Source organism: Leptodactylus fuscus, chromosome 2 (genome assembly GCF_031893055.1).
Source record: "Leptodactylus fuscus isolate aLepFus1 chromosome 2, aLepFus1.hap2, whole genome shotgun sequence".
Taxonomy (NCBI): Eukaryota; Metazoa; Chordata; class Amphibia; order Anura; family Leptodactylidae; genus Leptodactylus; species Leptodactylus fuscus.
The window spans coordinates 131,352,311-131,370,213 of record NC_134266.1 but is presented as its reverse complement, the minus strand read 5'-3'; the positions used below and the strand labels follow the sequence as shown (position 1 = coordinate 131,370,213).

Genomic DNA, 17,903 nt, shown 5'->3' with positions numbered 1-17,903 from the left:
ATCTCATAAAACACTTTTAATGAGATCTACTTGTTATCACCATACGTTCGCAGTTCTCTTGCGAAGAGTCCAAACATTACAAGATTAATATACATAAGCTAAAGTTATATTAAACATAAAAACATGTGGAAATGTGCTAGCTACCAGGTGTGGCCTTAGTGGTAACAAGCAGCATCAAAGGACACTGTGGCCACACTCCCAGAAACATGGCTAAGAGCCCAGAAAATACTTTCCTAAGCCTTGAAGATTGTCTGAAGGTTGCTCATTCAGCAAAAGTCTTTTAGTGAGTTCAAACATGACTGTTTGAGGAGACAAGATGGAGGACACATAAACTGGAGTCAAATGATACAATATGGCGTCTTAACTCTAACATAGTAGATGTGTCTATAGGTGGTATTTGGCGTAATTAGATAATGTGGATTATGTTGGTATTTATTCTGTCCTTTTATGCCGAGTTGTAGTATTGTATGCTAGGGATGTTGGTTATCAACTGGAGGAGCTGAGTATACGCTGAAATGCAACTTATATTAGCAAAGAGAGAGGTGCATTGGGCAAGATGATAGAGGTATTGCTATTTAGTACTGTGATATATGGCATCTCTCACTATTGTCTGCTGTACCTCCCCCTACTTGTTTTTATTTGACCATAAGTACAGTGATTAAGATGGCATCTTTGGCCATCATTATTCAGCCAGTGGCCTCATATACACATACCCCATGTATATTATAACTGCTTGGAGATCTATATTAAACTTGCATAGCAGTAACATCAGCACTGCATTGGATAATATACTTAGGGATCTTTTCCATGTGACAATAGTTTAAACAGTGCATGCTTTAAGACTGGGTATATGGTGCTGCGACCAGTGGCATAACTAGGAATGGCGGGGCCCCGTGGCGAACTTTTGACATAGGGCCCCCCCCCCGACCAACACTGAAGACCTCGACCGACCCCCCCCCCCCCACGCATTCCTGCGCGTTCTATTATGCCCCATAGTGGCCCCTGCACACAGTATTATCCCACATAGTGACCCCTGCACACAGTATTATCCCCCATAGTGGCCCCTGCACACAGTATTATCCCACATAGTGACCCCTGCACACAGTATTATCCCCCATAGTGGCCCCAGCACACAGTATTATCCCCCATAGTGGCCCCAGCACACAGTATTATCCCCCATAGTGGCCCCAGCACACAGTATTATGTCCCTGAGTGGCCCCTGCACACAGTATTATCCCCCATAGTGTCCCCTGCACACAGTATTATCCCCCATAGTGGCCCCAGCACACAGTATTATCCCCCATAGTGGCCCCAGCACACAGTATTATGTCCCTGAGTGGCCCCTGCACACAGTATTATCCCCCATAGTGGCTCCTGCACACAGTATTATCCCCCATAGTGGCCCCTGCAAACAGTATTATTCCCAATAGTGGCTCCTGCACACAGTATTATGTCCCACTGTGGACACCCATAAACAATTATTATACTCTGATAGCAGCAGTAGCGGCTGTCACCGGGCCCCTAATGTCCCGGGCCCTGTGGCAGCTGCCTCTGCTGCTATGGCGGTAGTTACGCCACTGGCTGTGACACATTATTGTTCATACTAATCAGCTCTTTCTCAGAGCTTTTAGATTAGGCTCGGTTCACATCTGCGTTTGGGGAGTTCGCATGGGAACCCCCTGGAACGGAATACCAAACGCATTGGAAAGCGGTGAGCAGTGAAAGCACATGGACCCCATAGACTATAATGGGGTCTGTGTGCTTTCACACGGTCTCTGCACTGAACATGTAGACAAACATGTAGACATGTAAACAAAGTAGATTCTGTGTGGAAAGCACACGGACCCCATTATAGTCTATGGGGTCCGTGTGCTTTCATAAGCTCACCGCTTGCCAATGTGTTTGGTATTCCATTCAGGGGGGGTCCCCATGTGGACTCCCCGAACGGATTACGGAACGCAGATGTGAACCAGGCCCTAGGAGAGGTTGGGCTGACAGGTCCTTTTGTGCAGTTCCAATGTGTTTTAGCAACTATCTATAATAAACCTTATTTTTTTAGGTGTTATTTTTTTCTGTTATGAAATTAGGTTTATTTCCCTACACCAACCTATACTGGTCATATTTACGTGGATTGTGTTAATAGATTCAGTAAAGTTGATGGGGCCATGTGCTGTCCTAGCACACAGCCAATGAACCCTGTTGTATGAATGAACCATTCAGAAGACTGAGGTGCCAAGGAGCCATGTAATACTGACATTTTTTCACAGCTGTTTCGCACTTGAGGGCCTCCTTTTCACAGATTCCCCCATACATTTGAGTTTATTAAGAAATCTGTGAAAATGGACAATAATAGGACATGACTTATATTTTGACGGTCCATTATGTGAATAGCCCCCATTCACAGGCATTGTGACATCCGTTAAAAAAATGGACGTCACACGGCCATTAATAACTCTTGTGGTTACTCAATTTAGGTCATTATATTCTGTTACAATGTCTCATGTTGTGGAAAAACATACATTTTTAAAGATTTGCCTTTTAATTTTATAGTCCATGTTATATGAATTCACCAAACAGGCCAAGAAGGATTGGCTATATTGGGTTGAACATTGTGACTGTAAAGAACAAAAGGAACCTTGTTTTCCTTAGAAAAACAAATTAATGCAATTGTGACCAGACTTGTCTGCTAGTATTCACTAGGGATTCATATTAAAATGAGACAAACAATTGGCCCAGGGTGTAAGTGAAATGGCATTAAGTGTTTTACCTTACAAAAGGTATTGTGCATAAGAAGAATGTGATTAGCATTGCCATACAGCTACAATGGCTTCTATGATGTAAACAAGGTCAAGGCCTTCTTGGTGTTCGCCTGCTTTTTATATTGAAATGAACCATCATTGATACTCCTAGCAGCCAGAAATAAACGAACAACAGAATCACTGACTAATAAAACTGAGACCTAACTTTTATTAGCACACTGATAACATATACTGTAAATCATACCGCAAATGACTGGCATAAATATAGTACCAAAAGTATAATGGGGGGGCATGTCAAAATTTCACCACAGGGCCCCGCCATTCCTAGTTACGCCACTGGTATGAACTGTATAAACTTGCAGTAAAAATGTATCCAGGACCGCACTGTCCCTAGTTTATTCCAGCCCCAGCGGCAATACACGTGTGTATGGGGGAGGATACAAAGGTTTCTCTGTAGAACCCTATTCTGTGATAGATCTCCTTATCTAATATTGGAGACAATAACACCTTATTAGAATTATTTCCGTATTCTGGCATTTACCTCCTCGTACCGTATTACATAGAAAATAATGCTTATTCAGCAACTTTCTCATAGGGCTCGGTAGAAGCGTAACAAAACAAGCAGCATTGGTAACCTATGACTTAAGACTGTGACCTCCTCGGCCGCTTCCCTTCCTCCAACCCCCGCCTTGTTTCCAGGCGGACGCTGCAATCCAGCGCAAGTTTCTCTCCGTCTACAGACTTTGTTTTGCTTTCCCCCTCCCCCTCACACAATAACAAGAGACACGAAATGGAAACAGTAGGAGGAGCCAGCGAGCAGAAGTCCGAATCCGCACTGCAACAGGCGCCATTCACGGAATACGCCTCCTGATTGGCTGCTCGGAGATTCCATTCTCTCCAATTGGTTATGTCGGAAGTAGGCGGAGACAACACTCCCTTTTTATGGCTTGGCTGGGAAGGTCGAGCTGTGAGTTGTGAGTCGGATACGGACGAGAGAGTGGAAGGTGCTGACGAGGAGGCGAAGGATTTCTACGTACGTGTGGTGTTATTGTCCCGTTCCCGGTCCGAGGGCGTCGTTGTAAGTTCACTACAGCTTGAGCGGAGAGAAGCGCGGAGCCAGTTGTGTGGGAGGAAGTCTTGGTAAGTTGTGGCTGTGTACAGCGCGGCGCTCCTCCTCTCCGGGCGCCATGTTCTGTGGGGCTCTTTGTTTCTTCGCTTCGCTTGCGCAATGTTTTCGCTACTTTAGCCGGAGTCCTTCTTCTCTTTAGGGTGTCCTTCTATTGTATCGTGTACTTTGGCTTTCACTACCGTTATGTATTGTTCAGTACAATGCCGTGTTATATCCAGGTATAACTATTATATACACCGTCCATTCACGGCTGAAGTGTTATCGCGCTCCATGTTCTATCTGTTTATCTGTAATCCTGATGACAATGACCATGACTGAAGACCCCCCCCCCCCTCCTATTGTGCTCGGGGCGCTCCTGTTTACATGGCAGTGACTCTCCTGGTTCCGCCCCTTTTCTGCCATCTAAACTTGTGACGAGTTCTAGAGCTGTAGTTCTTCCTTTGTCCATGGAAATTAAATGGTTACACAAATCCTAGCATTTACCTGTCCTAATGCTTATTTATGTGCGATCTATGTGTGTACAGGCTTGTATTATAATGTGGCTTGTTTATTGTGTGTGTGTGGTGTGTTTTTTTTTTTTTTTTTTTTTGGAAGTTAGTAAACTGATTTAGTAGTTTTCTGTAGATCAATGATGACTCCAGCTCCGGGACGTCCTCTTTATTGTTTTCAATGGCTCTTGTATTCCGCCTTGCTGTGCACGTATGCTGACTCTTGCCCCTCCCACTTATTTTACATTTTTATTTTTTTTTTCTACAGCTGTACAGACTTTACTTCTCACTATCCCCTTAAGCGTTGTGCCAAGGGGATTCATGTTGGTTTTGGATCTTCACTGGCCCATGCGAAAACAGTCTGGCAAGTGGAAGAGTGGATTGCAGTTGGTGGTTCAATCCTTATCGCATCTGAGATTGGGAGAAGGAGCAGAAGCTTTCAAAGTATCTACTGCAAGGTAAATAATGGTGACTTCATGATAAAGGCTTCTTTGCAATGCTCAGGATTTTTAACCAGTTCACTACCCTACCATGTGTTTTATTGCAGTAAATGAGTTTGTGCCAGGGTTGTAAGTCTATCTACCTCTGCTTGGGCAGAAGAGTTATTTTCCTTACACGTTTGAGACTGGTATCTGTGTTTTCTTTGCTGTGCAGTAGAGGCAAGGGTTAATTCTATACATGCTTTATGAAGCTCCCCAACATTCTAGTTCCACTGCACCTGAGTGGTTTCACAGTGAAAAGCAATATTTAGAAAACCCCAATCATACAAAAATTGAAGTTTAAATACAAATTGCTGAATATTTGATTAAAATAAATTGCATATAAATGCTATTTTGTTTTTCTATAAATACTTGGCAGCTCAATAGTGTTTCATGTAGCTACACAAAGAGCCAATAAAGGTACCACTGCTGTGATACAGGAAAATGCTTTTATTGGTTCTGAAAACTAAAATTGGTAGTCATTAAGACCTTTAAAATACACTTAAGGCATATGAGTTATGTGCAAAGTATACATATTTGATGCATGAATTAATCTAGACTAGTGACTGGTCTTAAAGAGAAATTGCTGGCGCATTTGATGCTTGCTTTGCAAGGCCAAATTTTACAGTGCTCTGACACTTTACATGGGGTGTAATACGCATTTTGTTGTATATTCAATGCTAATTTTTTGCCACTTTGTCATTTCAGGTGACATAAACTTTGACAATGGGCGGAGGTGAAAGATGTAACATTCCTGTCCAGCAGCAAAGACATAATGTCTGCAAACAGAACAGGCAGAAATTATTAGAACGGAACAATCAGAAGATTAATACTTCCCATGGTAAAGACAGAGGTCGTGGTCCAGCTGGACTAGCATGGCAGGCCATGCAGAACAGGGCAGTCAACAATAATAATTCTCCACACCAGAATTGGAACTCTGGCTTCCATGGATCCAAAAACCTCTTGAATGGTGAAGATAACCAGAATTATGCTGGTGCCAAATTCAGTGAGCCACCGTCACCAAGTGTTCTTCCCAAACCTCCAAGCCACTGGGTACATCTGTCTTGTAGTCCTGCCGATAGAGAAATGATGTCCTTCCAGCTCAAAACACTGCTTAAAGTCCAGGCCTGAACAACTTGGACCAAATCATACAGCATTTACAGAAGATTGCAAAGTAGCAAGCTGAAGACTGTCACATTGTGGGGGATTTTGTTTTTCTTGGACATAAACCAAAATGGATTCGATCTATTCTGCCTAAACTGACTACACTGAAATAAATATCTGGAGAAACTTCTGTGAAGACTCCTGCATCAGAAGCGCTTCTTGAAGCATATCTCGCTGAACTTCCTTTCATTCATACAATGTTTTGACACAAAATGATGAATTTAAAGGCTGGTTTGGAATGAGTAGCAATATCCAGCTATCCTTTAAGTGAGCTTCACTGTATTATCTGTTGGGATGTCTCTAAATCACTTTATTCTGTTTTGTATTGGTTAATGCACATTGTCTTGCATTAGCCCATCATACACTAGCACTTAAAGGGGTTGTCCAGTTTCATCAAACGTATTTGTATAACTTCATTATACAATCTTCTGATATATCTTGTCAATTCCTCAAGTTTTCTAGATCTCTACTTGCTGTTCTGCTTCCAGTGGCTAAAAATCAGTCCATTGTCAGGTCATGAACACGCAAGTGCAGTTTGTTAGTTACAGTAAAGGGCTGTCTTGTAACAAGCTGTGCACTTGTTGTGTGTGTGTTTTTTTTTTTTTGTTTTTTTTTGGTTTTTTTTTCTGCTCTCCAGTGAAACAAGTAGGGATCTAGAAAGCTGTGAAAAATTGATATGACGTATATTGGAAAATTGTACACTGCAGGAGATGCATTGAAAAACCTTCCCAGGGTCTGAAACACTCTGGTTTGGAAGACTTTTCTTCATGCAACATTGTCCTTGGGATGTCTTTAGTAAAATTTTGGGACTGAAAAGATTGGGAAACAATGATCTAATTAAGTTATATAGTCACATATTTGTTGAAAATGGACAACACTTTTTAATCTTGCACATGTACTTCAAGATACTTATGTTGAAATAAGCATCTGCCTTTCTTGCCAGTTTTTTTTTTTTTTTTTTTTTTCTTCTTTTTTTCTGTTTGTTTGTTTCTAGTGGTTGTTTATTTCAGACTGATCCTTCCCATGCTGGTTTATTGGCCGAGGATGTTCATATCTGAACAATGTGCCATTTGATTTGCACTTTTGCACTACCAGGGTCTGCAAAAATCTGTATTGGACAGGTTTTTAACTTGTAGCTTCTGGAAAGTTCCCCCATCCACTTAATCCTCTTACTGTCCTTCAATGCAGTTTGTTTTTTTACCTTAGAAGCCTTTCCACCATAATTTGATAGATATTAAGTAGTTATTTACAAGCACAACTTTCAGTTTTTAACTTTATAGAAGTTCTGACTCTAAATTAGGAATTGCATTGTAAAATGTTACAAATATTAACACTTTTCTGTAGTTTACATTGCTTTGTGGCCTACATTGGTGCCACTGAGCTTATCCTCATATAGTGTATGGCTGCTTGGACAACCATACTCAATCCAAAGTCTCCATAAAGGAGAGCTGTTAGCTGTAGGGCTTTCAGAATTCTCATTTTAACAGGCTCAAAGGACAGATTTTTATATTTTTATTTTTTCTTGTTGCTCTGATGACCTTCAGTTGCTACTCTGCAATCATCTGCAAGCTAGCATGTAGTAACTAGAACGTAACTGTTCTGTAAATACCTGTAAAAGTTGTAGCATATGTAAATGGAAAAGCAGGAGCATCTGCAGAGATAAAAGTATTTTTTAGTACAAACTGCTGAATGTAGTCATGCATAAGCAATGACTTCAAATATTGAATATTTTGTTAAAAGAACACATGAGTGTGTGTAGCCTTTGCACAAAGTGCCAGTATAAATATGTACACGTTTTCGTGTTATCAATTGTAACTGGTTCTATAGTGGGATTGGTGCAAATGAAGAATTTATTTTATACATAAAAATAAAAAAAAAAATTAAAAAAATGGAGCTGCTCAGAACTGACAACATTTTTATCTGTATAAATAGATGTATTTTTATATTTTGCAGGCTGAGTACTCCCACTGCTCAGTCTCTGTGAAACTGTAAATAGATGTTCTAGTAAATGGGAATATATGAAATGTTGCTCAAATCGCATGAACTAAACCTGATTTGCACTGTGGGCCTTCATTCCATGACTTGGGAGTATTCCATATCGGTCTTTGGATATTGGCCTGTTTATCCTATGAACACTTTTACATCTGTGAAGGTGGAAAGACCAAGCCCAGCTTGACTGCTCTTATATTTTCAACAGCCTTACCTCCTTAACAACCTGGATTCCTGTTTTCAGAAGACTGGACATTCCTATGACATTACTGCTTGTCTAAAATTGGATCACCCTCTAGTACGGGGTTGATGGACTCTACTAGTACATGTGAGAATTGGACTGTACTTTGTCAGAGCTTTGTATGGCTCACAATTGATGTCCACTAGCGGATTGTATTACAAAGGATTTTGTAACTTGCTTATACATGTAGATTGAATTGTAAAATGCACAGTATGAAAGCAGAGCTTGGACACATTAACAGGGCTGGAAATTTTTTAATTTTTTTTTTTCCCCACTCTCTTGCCAAAAGAGAGGTGATACTGTGAGAACATTGTCCCAAAGGGGAGGTTTTCCTAAAATGGGTGAGACCTATTGTGTGTATATAGAATGCAGCTCTGTAACTGTGTCCTTGCTCTGCTTTCTGCATGAAACCTGTGGGAGCAGTATTAAATCTTGTGCTAGAATTGGAAATGACCAGTGCTAACTCGTGCCTGCAAAGTTTGGCATGCTTATTGTGCCATTTATTTCTTAACCTTCATACCTCAGACACTTTCCATTGTTAAAGAATTAATATAGAGGTTCTAAAAATAAGCAGATTTCATAAAGAAAAACTATCCATCCAATAGTGACCTCGGTGGAGAACTTCATCATTTGCTGCTGCTTTAGCGCAGTAAACAATTTAATGCAATTGCTTGATGCCAGTGGGCATAGGTTGGTGTTGGTACATGAACAGCAGACTTGGATTTTAACAAAAATTTAAGACCTCTATTATAACGTGTAAAGTGTGACCCAATTTTGCAGGCTTTTTGTATGTTTAGGGGATATGCTTCTTGTGTAAGAGTATAAATTTACCGACAATCTTTCTTTTTAATAGCGGGCGGCTGTCTGCTAACAGTACTGCTAAGGCTGGGTTTACATTGTGAGTTTTATTTCTTGCTGAAGGGTGTAGTTTGTAACTGCAGTAATGAGTATCCATGTACTATACATCGCCTGTGCCGTAATGGCCAGTAAGGTTTTCAGCTCACTGGGGAGATGCATAGTAGTAATGTGCATTACGGGTTGCTGCAGTTAAACACTTGCAAAAAAAAAAAAAAAAAAGCACAATGTGAACCCAGCCTTAACAGAGTTTGCTCATGTGGCAAAGTACATTTCCCTACCAAGGACATGCAGCATGTGACTTGGTCATTTGAATGGTTTTAATCTTCTTCTCTCCACTGATATTAATGGGCAAGCATTTCTCGAATACTGCTGTGCTGTATTCACTTATTTTTTTTATTTTAAATTGTTACAATGTGACCTGTCTGTAAAATGCATCTATTTGTACACAAAGAATGTCAGCAGCACTTAATAATGTGAATTATGGAGTAAAAAATATGAATTGGCATGGAATTAGATTTATGATATTCACCCAACTCCATAGTTATGAAATGCCCAAAATGAATTGGCTTACAAACGAAGTAAAGAGAAAAAAAAAATAATAATTCGGAAGTCAAAACAAATAAATAACTTTTCCCCCTAAATGGATTTCTGTGTTTTGTTCAAATGATTGGAATGGTGGGCCACACGGTGGCTCAGTGGTTAGCACTGCAGCCTTGCAGCGCTGGGTCCTGGTGTTCAAATCCCGCCAAGGGCAAAAAACCATCTGCAAGGAGTTTGTATGTTCTCCCCGTGTTTGCATGGATTTCCATCCCATATTCAAAAAAAAAAGACATACTGATAGGGAAAAATGTACATTGTGAGCTCTATGTGGGGCTCACCATCTACATTTAAAAAAAAAAACAAAAAACGGAATGGTGGGAGGGAGATGAACTTTTTTTTTTTTATATATATATATATATATATATATATAAAAAACTTTCCCTTCTGAACAAATAAATATTTGCAGAAAGACATAAACATTAGCCAGAATTCTGTTTAACGCTAGGTTCACACCTGTGTTCTGGTCTCCATTCTGTGGTTTCTGTCTTCTGCATGCAAGAAGACGGAAACCACAGACCGGGTCTGGCGGTGAGCGTTTTATGCTCTCTGCCGCGAAACCGTGTTTTTTTTTTTTTTTTTTTTTTTTTTTTTTTTTTTTTTTATAAATCCGACTGTACTGCATGTCCGACTCTGTGTCCGGATTAAAAAAAACCCCCAATTTCGCGTCGGAGAGCATAAAACACTCATCGCTGCTCACGGCTGGACAGCTTTCTCACCCATTCAAATGAATGGGTGAGAGAGTCCTGCAGGTTTCCGTCTCCTGCCTCTGTTTTATGCAGGAAATGGAAACCTGCAGAACGTACACCTGGGCGCAGATGTGAACGAGCCCTAACTTCACAGATACACTTAATTTCTATCATGTGGGGCTTCAGCATTAGTTTCTGCAACAAAAGCTGTGTATTTTCCATAAAGGGTAGTCACACACTGCAGTGTTTGTTACATTTCCGTAAATGAAGTCATGAATGAGGTGGTTTCTGAGGCGAATACATGGATTTCTGCAATCCAATAAAAAATTATTTTTTTTTTTGGGCAGAAATTTCTGCCTGACTTCAATGGGAAATGTGCTATAGCTCACACGATGCTTATGTTTCTCCTAATGGGCGGTTAGCCTAGAAGCACATGAATACAGCCACACAGGATGGCTCTGTTGTGACCCCACAGTGGATCTGGCTGCAGGAAAAGCAACCTGAAATTTCTGGACTCAGCTTTTTGCACAGGAATAGGTTTTGAACCTGCTCCAAGTTACTTCATGCTGTGTGTAATGGGTGAGATTTAAACTAGTATCTACACATTACACCAGCACTGTCCATATCAATATGGCTGTAAGTATGCACGTAATGGGGCACATCTATCAATACTGTTGAATCTTATCTTAAACCAAAAAGCCTTTGGCATAGTTTTACAAATGCTTATGAATCTGCACATGCTTCTCACTAATATGGAATGTTTCTAGAAGCTCAAATGAACTATGGCTCTGTTCACATCTGCGCATGGGTCTCTGTTCAGGAAGTCCGCTTGGGAACCTCCACATGAACAGAAAGCTAATCCTTGTTCACCTCCACAGAAGCAGAGATGGACCAGGAAAGAGGGAGCTTAAGGGCTACACAACTCCATTCCCCTAGATGTTGGGAAGGTCCCATAAGGGCATCTGCACCCCCTTCATCCTGAGTGACCAAACAAACATTGATATACATAAAAGGTAATACATGAGTAGCGTGCTCAGTGCTGAGCCTGGTCTACCTGCCAGATATATAAAAATTACCCTTGTTGGGTAAGGGGTCCAGGATGATGTGCCTCTTCCAGTGAGTTCAGGTACGCCAGGAGTCACCAACCCTGGGCACTATGCACTGCAGGTCTTCAATGCACTCCTAGACTAATGGCTTTGATTCGGTGGTTCATCCACACCACCATGTTTTTCTGCTCCCCATACCTGGCATTCTGTCCCCCCCCCCCCCCCCCCCACAATGGGTCACCACTCAATTGGATGCAATTACGGACCTTGTCTGATAAGAACAAATACTACACTTGATCTCCGCCAAAAGGCAGAGAGGTAATTGGAAAGTCTGTAGATAAAATACTTAAAAGGATCCTATCATTAAAATGCATTTTTTTGTGACTAACACGTATGAAAAGCCTTAATAAAGGCTATTGTTCTCCTACCTTCTCTTTGCTGCCGTTCCGTAGAAATCACGTTTTTGTCTGTATGCAAATGAGTTCTCTCACAGCACTGGAACGTCCCCCAATGCTGCAAGAGAACTCTCCATCAATGCCTCCATCTTCTTTAGGAACGGCCTCTTCACGCGTCTTCTGCCTGCGCTTGAGTGAAACTTCTATGCATGCACAAGTCGGCTCTGCTGTGGGGCCTCGGGCAGAGCCGATTGCGAATGCCCGCCTGGTGTAAGTGGCCATTTTCTTGTGGCCGCATGTGTAGAAGTTTCACTCCAGTGCCGGAAGAAGACGCGTGAAGAGGCCGTTACGGAAGAAGATAGAGGCGTCGCTGGAAAGTTCTCTTGAAGCATTGGGGACGCACTGTTTGAGCATTGGGGACCGCCCCCAGTGCTACGGGGGAATTCATTTGCTTACCGAAGAAAACTGGAATTTCTACCGAACAGCGGCGTGGAGAAGACATCTAAAGGTTGGAGAAGAATAGCCTTTCTTAAGGCTATTCCTACGTGTTAGTCACAAAAAATGGTATTTTAATGTGATCCCTTTAAAGGGGTATTCCCACGTCGCATACTTACCCGTCTTTGTTCCTCTAAAATCTTCAGTCTTCTGGCTTTGTCTCGCCATTGGTGGGCGGGGTCACATATGCAAAGCCAAGCGGCGAGATGCCGCCGGCCCTGCGTGCGCGCTCATACACCAGTCTACCCTTCACAATGCGAATACAGACCCGACACCCTGCGGGTCTGTATTAGCATTGTGAAGGCTAGACTGGTGTATGAGCTTGCACGCAGGGCCGGCGGCATCTCGCCGCTTGGCTTTGCATATGTGACCCCGGAGCGGAATAACAGCATCGCTTCTGCCACTGCTGTCTTCATGCAGGGCAGAAGCATAGCGATGTGCCTGTGCCGGCGTCTAACAGTCCCCAGCATCCGCCTATTACAGCAATTACAGAATTACTGTTATAGGTGATTGTTTCTCCCTTACGTCCTACCAGCAGCACAATGCGTGTTGTTTTCTGTCTGTTTAGTGGGACAGGTGGAGGAGACTCTGTGGCCTCCTATATGGATTGGAAGAAGGTGTTTATTACTTTTAAAGTCTGGTTTTCCAGCCTTCTTATTCTTCTTATCTTTCTGAAGAGAAAGATCTACTGTATGTTTGTAGTGCAGACTCTTTTTTTTGTTCTATCTCTTTTTTTCTTATCTGCAGGTTGTTACTGACATTTCTTCAGCTGTGCTGCAGCTCGTTTCACTGCCCTGCAGTAAGGTAAGCTTTCAGCTTTCCCTCTGTGATCGGTGCAGAAACTAATACACCGATTTCTACTACTACGGGCGCTGTCAGCTTCCTCCCCTTTTTTTTTTCGTGTCGGCGCCCTGTGTTTGCTTACCTGTGCTGCAGTCTGCACAGTCAAGGAAGTTGTGAGGGAGTTTTCTCTTCCCTTGTCAGGCTCCATGTTCTGCGCTCAGTAGTTAGGCTGGGCTTCACCCACTGCCTTACAGGGCTATTCCAATGACACTTGTTCACTAACCTGTAGGCTGTTGTGCTCTCTTCAGTTCCTGCTTCTCTTGGCACATAGGTGGGCGGGGTTTCACTTGCACGGGATTAGTTGTAAATGAATTACTACAGTGTGAAACTGATGTAGCAGAGCTGGATTTGAGTCAGTTTGCATTACATAGAGAGGTAACGGAGTCCTTATCTCCCCCCCTATCGGCTAAATTCAATTAAACCGACTGATAAGAGCTCAGAAATCCCAGAGCTCTCACCTCCCCTATCTGAGAAGCTTCGCTACTTAAAAGACACAAACAGCTCAGAGCTGCTCCCAGCCCCTCCCTCCCCCTCTGAGAGCAGGCAGCTACATCACTTGACAAATGAGCAGATAATTCCCAAGCGCCATAGAAACGGAGTGTAAACAATGAAATGAATAAATTAAGATAGCGGCCAAACAAAGCAGTTTTGATAAAGCAATGCATTTAGGAAAAGTCTTAAATCCACATAAACTAGCAGTATAGATAGGATCCTTGTGATGGGACAACCCCTTTAAGTTGCAGCTAATGTGAATAGCAGCCTGTCATATGACATTGAGTGTGAGGATCGCTGGACTCCCAAGGAACTCACACATCTCCAGGTATGGTAAGCCGAAGGCTAAAACCAACTTTACTGAGACTCAGTTAAAGGTATGTATTAGTATTTAAGAAGCTGTTCTTGATAATGAGAAATTTTCCTTTAAGGGGGGGAAGGATTTGGGGAAGGGAGCCCTTGTGGCTCAGTGCTTTGGAAAGGAATTCAAGTCCCAAGTGCGCACACAAAGTTTAAGAAAAGGAAAAATGGAAATATCTGGAAAGTTATGCCCTCATCTCCTTATTCTAGGTGGGCCTCGTATATCAATAATAACAAACTTATTAAACTAACAACTCCTCAACATCAGGGAGGAAATAATGGTGCTGTTTGTGGATTTCTGGAAGTCTTGTTTACCACCCGCCCATGGCAGCATCCATACGAGACTTAGGCTAAGGCCCCACATTGTGGAAACAATTTTTTTTTTTTTTTGTTGTTGCAGATTTTGCAGTGTTTTTTGAGACAAAGCCAAGAATGGCTACAAAATAAATAGGAAATAGATGGGAAGCTCCTATACTTCCATCTTCTGCTCAATCAGGCTCTGGCTCAAAAAACAGCAGCAAAATCTGTAACAAACAAAGCTGCGTTTCCGCAACGTGGGGCATCAGCTTAAATTAGTAATAGTGTAGGGAAGGGGGGCAGTCTGGAGCACTTGAGTTCAGCTGAAATCTATAATGTCTGAAAAAAAAAAGTATGATGAGAGCTTTAAGTGGTTGCTTTAGAGATCTGAGATAAGGAGCATCCGTTCTCTTGGCCCAGGAGGCTGCCATAGCCCTAGTTGAGTGTGCCGCAAACCCCTGAGGAGGATCTAAGGAGAGAGACAAGTGAAATAAATAGCCTGCTTTACCGACCTGGCCGAGGAGGATATAGAAGCCTTAAGGCTTTTATGAGGCCCATGAAATTGAAGAAACAGGTTCTCATTCTTCCTGTACTCAGAAGAAATCTCCAGATATTTAATTAGGCATCTCCTAACATCTAAGCAGTGGAAAGGGCACTCCAAATCTGTTTTAGGACTGGGACAAAAGGAAGGCAGATCTACCTTCAGGGATCTGTGACACTGAGTTGACCTTGGGGATATACCTTGGAATTGGCCTTAGTATAACTTTATTGACCAGAATCTTAGTGTATGGAGGATGAGAGGAAAGAGCCTGCATCTCTAAGGTCTGCCTGGTGGATGTAATGGCCACAACAAAGAGTAACTAGAAGAAATATAATAGGTATTTCATCTAAAGGCTTGAAAGGTGGACCAGTGAGAGCACTTAACACTTTCTTAAGATCCAGTGGGGGTAAAGATGACTTAAGTTTAGACGAAATTTGAGTTGAAGCTACAAAAAAACAAACTCGATCCAGGGATTTTTGGATAGTCTGAAATCAAAAAGGTTGCTAAGGGCCACTACCTGTACTTTCAGGGTACTGGTTCTGAGCTTCTTGTTTAGGCCCATCTGAAGGAAATTAAAAGATCCCAGACATATTTGGATTTCCTAAAGGGTCTAAATCAATATTTTGCAAATGTCTGACATATATACAAAAATAAAATTTAGAGGTCACCTCCTTTCTCCTGAAAGTCCTCTCCTACAGAGAATTCCCCTCTCAAATTCCAAACCATTAGTTTGAGCCTGTGGATGGACAGTAGGATCCTGATGTATAAGGTTGACTCAGAGGAAGTGTCCAAGGAGGCGAGGTGGACATTGATCGGAAGTAGGAGTACCAGGTCCTATGGGGCTATTTTGGAGTTATCACTATAGCTTCTGCCCCATGCTCCCTGATCTTCCTTAGAACTCTGGGGATAAGAAATAATAGGGGAAATGTAAGACCTCTCTCATTCTTCCATTCCTGGCTCAGAGCATACACTGGCACTGGATGGTCCGGATGGTCTAGAAAAGAAACGGATTGCACTGGTTATTCTCTCTGCACGCAGAGGTCTATTGTAGGCATTCCCCATTTTTTTTGCAATAATCAGGAAGATCTGCCAGCCTGCTTAATCTAGGTACTTTTCCTCTCTTATGGGTACTGCTGTTTACATTGTTCTCTCCCCACCAGATCAATTGAGTAAGGGACTGAAGAGTAGCTGATCTCGTACCCCCTTGGCGGGTGGTGTTGTCTGAGAAGAAATTAGCATCTTCTTTCTAAATTAGGTCATCACCAGATAAATATATATAATATAGCTTGTTCAATATGAAGACAAAAAGCACAAACATCGCCAAACCATTAGAACAAAACTGGCTGCGGTAGGAAGGGAATCTCATATCATATCAGGGTACACTTTTCTGCTACCTTAGAGGCTCTGCACAGATGACATGACATCCAAACATGTAAATCTGCGCTCCAAAAGCTACATAGCGTTCCTTCCCTTCTGTGCCCTGCTGTGTACCCAAACTGCAGTTTATGCCCACATGTATGACACTGGTGTACCCAGGATAATGATCTTAATGTCATATCTGGGTCTAAACTGCTGTTTGAGCATAGCTGGGCAGAGAAGAGAAGGAGCAACGTGGTTTTTTTTGTGATTTAGAAGTTTGGTTTGTGGATGTCATGACACTTTTGCAGAGTCCTTAAATGCCAGTAAAGTTGAAGACCCTAACACGTGACCCCATTTTGGAAAATACTCCCCTGAAGGAATTTATTCTGGGGTAGTCAGTCTTGCTATAAAGGTGAAAATGCCAATTTTTCCAGGAATATGTCATTTCAGTGTGTAATATGTTTTGCCCGGCTTATATCAGAGCTTTGTACGCATTTCTATGCGAGCGTGCTGTTCGGATCGGCTAATCCGAACAGTACTCGCTCATCTCTACTAATGACGGTAGTAGGGCTGTTAGCAGTTTACAATCGGAGGTCCTTCTACCTCATGGGTGTGGGGGAAAACAAAAATACATTTCAGTTTGGGTGTTTTTTTTTTTCCTGCAGAATGGTCTTTAGAATAGCTCTGTGGAAATTCTGCAGAGGATTTACACTGTGTGGTCTTAGCCCAAAGAAAGAGACGCAGTCTGCAACTGCACCCAGATTAACCCCTTGCAGTTGCCAATAATCAAAATTTTGTGGACAACACAAGAGGTATTACCTTCAAACACACTGAATTTGCCCCTGGTGGGACTATTAAAGGATTATCTTAAAATCACAGACGTTTGCCACTTCTGGTGGGAATGTCAATGTATCCAGTCCCTCACTTTTTCAGGTTTTTCATTTTTAATGTTGATTTCTAGCAATGAGTAGTAGCATTTGGGTGGAATCTGGGCTGAATTTGTTGAATGTGCCTTTTATATCCTCCAAGTGTATCTCAAGAAATTAGAATATAATTTTATTTTTTTTTAGTAATTCAATTGAAATATATTAAATTGAGTCATTACAGAGTGAACTTTTTCAAGTGTTTCTTTCTATCAATGATTATGGCTTACAGCCAAGGAAACTCCAAAAGTCCTTATCTCAGAAAATTAGATTATATAACTGTAAAAAAATAAAAATAACAGAAATGTTGACCAAATGAAACGCATGTCCAGTAAATGCTCAATACTTGGTGGGGGGCTCCTTTTATATATACAATCTATGTCTGGTGGCGTCATCTACCAGCAATAAGACAAATGTAAAGTAGAGAGATCCTTGAGATTGGGAAAACTGTATAAATAACATACAAGTCCTGTACTGTCCAGATATAGTATTATTCTGCCCTTCAAAATACTATTCACCCGTGAGATACCTGGACCAGTAGTTGAAAACAAAGGGTCACATGACAGACCAATCAAGTCTGTCCCATGCTGAATGTGGCTTGGGAGTTTTGTGGATTGAAGGTTCAACTGTGTGGAGAATGTGGATCTTCTGGACAGGATTCTCTTCTGAATCAAAGCAAGATTAAAATTCACTAAATTTGAACAATGGTTTGCAAAGAAAAAAAAAGAAAAAGAAAACAAAAAGGTGTGTGTGTGTGGG

General features: G+C 41.7%; 1 protein-coding gene and 1 pseudogene across 1 annotated transcript; one reads left to right on the top strand and one right to left on the bottom strand.

Moving 5' to 3' along the window:
• Positions 1 to 3,695: 3,695 nt before the first annotated feature.
• Positions 3,696 to 9,748, top strand: PNRC2 (proline rich nuclear receptor coactivator 2). Its single transcript, XM_075264601.1, has 3 exons — positions 3,696 to 3,899; positions 4,645 to 4,834; positions 5,564 to 9,748. The coding sequence occupies exon 3, from the start codon at positions 5,582 to 5,584 to the stop codon at positions 5,984 to 5,986; it is 405 nt and encodes a 134-aa protein (XP_075120702.1). The 5' UTR covers positions 3,696 to 3,899; positions 4,645 to 4,834; positions 5,564 to 5,581; the 3' UTR covers positions 5,987 to 9,748.
• Positions 9,749 to 11,670: 1,922 nt separating this feature from the next.
• Positions 11,671 to 11,762, bottom strand: LOC142196435 (U2 spliceosomal RNA; annotated as a pseudogene).
• Between the last annotated feature and the right edge of the window lie 6,141 nt (positions 11,763 to 17,903).

Bases quoted from the DNA above. Each gene is read 5' to 3' on its own strand.
- PNRC2 (XM_075264601.1), top strand. From the start codon at position 5,582: ATGGGCGGAGGTGAAAGATGTAACATTCCTGTCCAGCAGCAAAGACAT.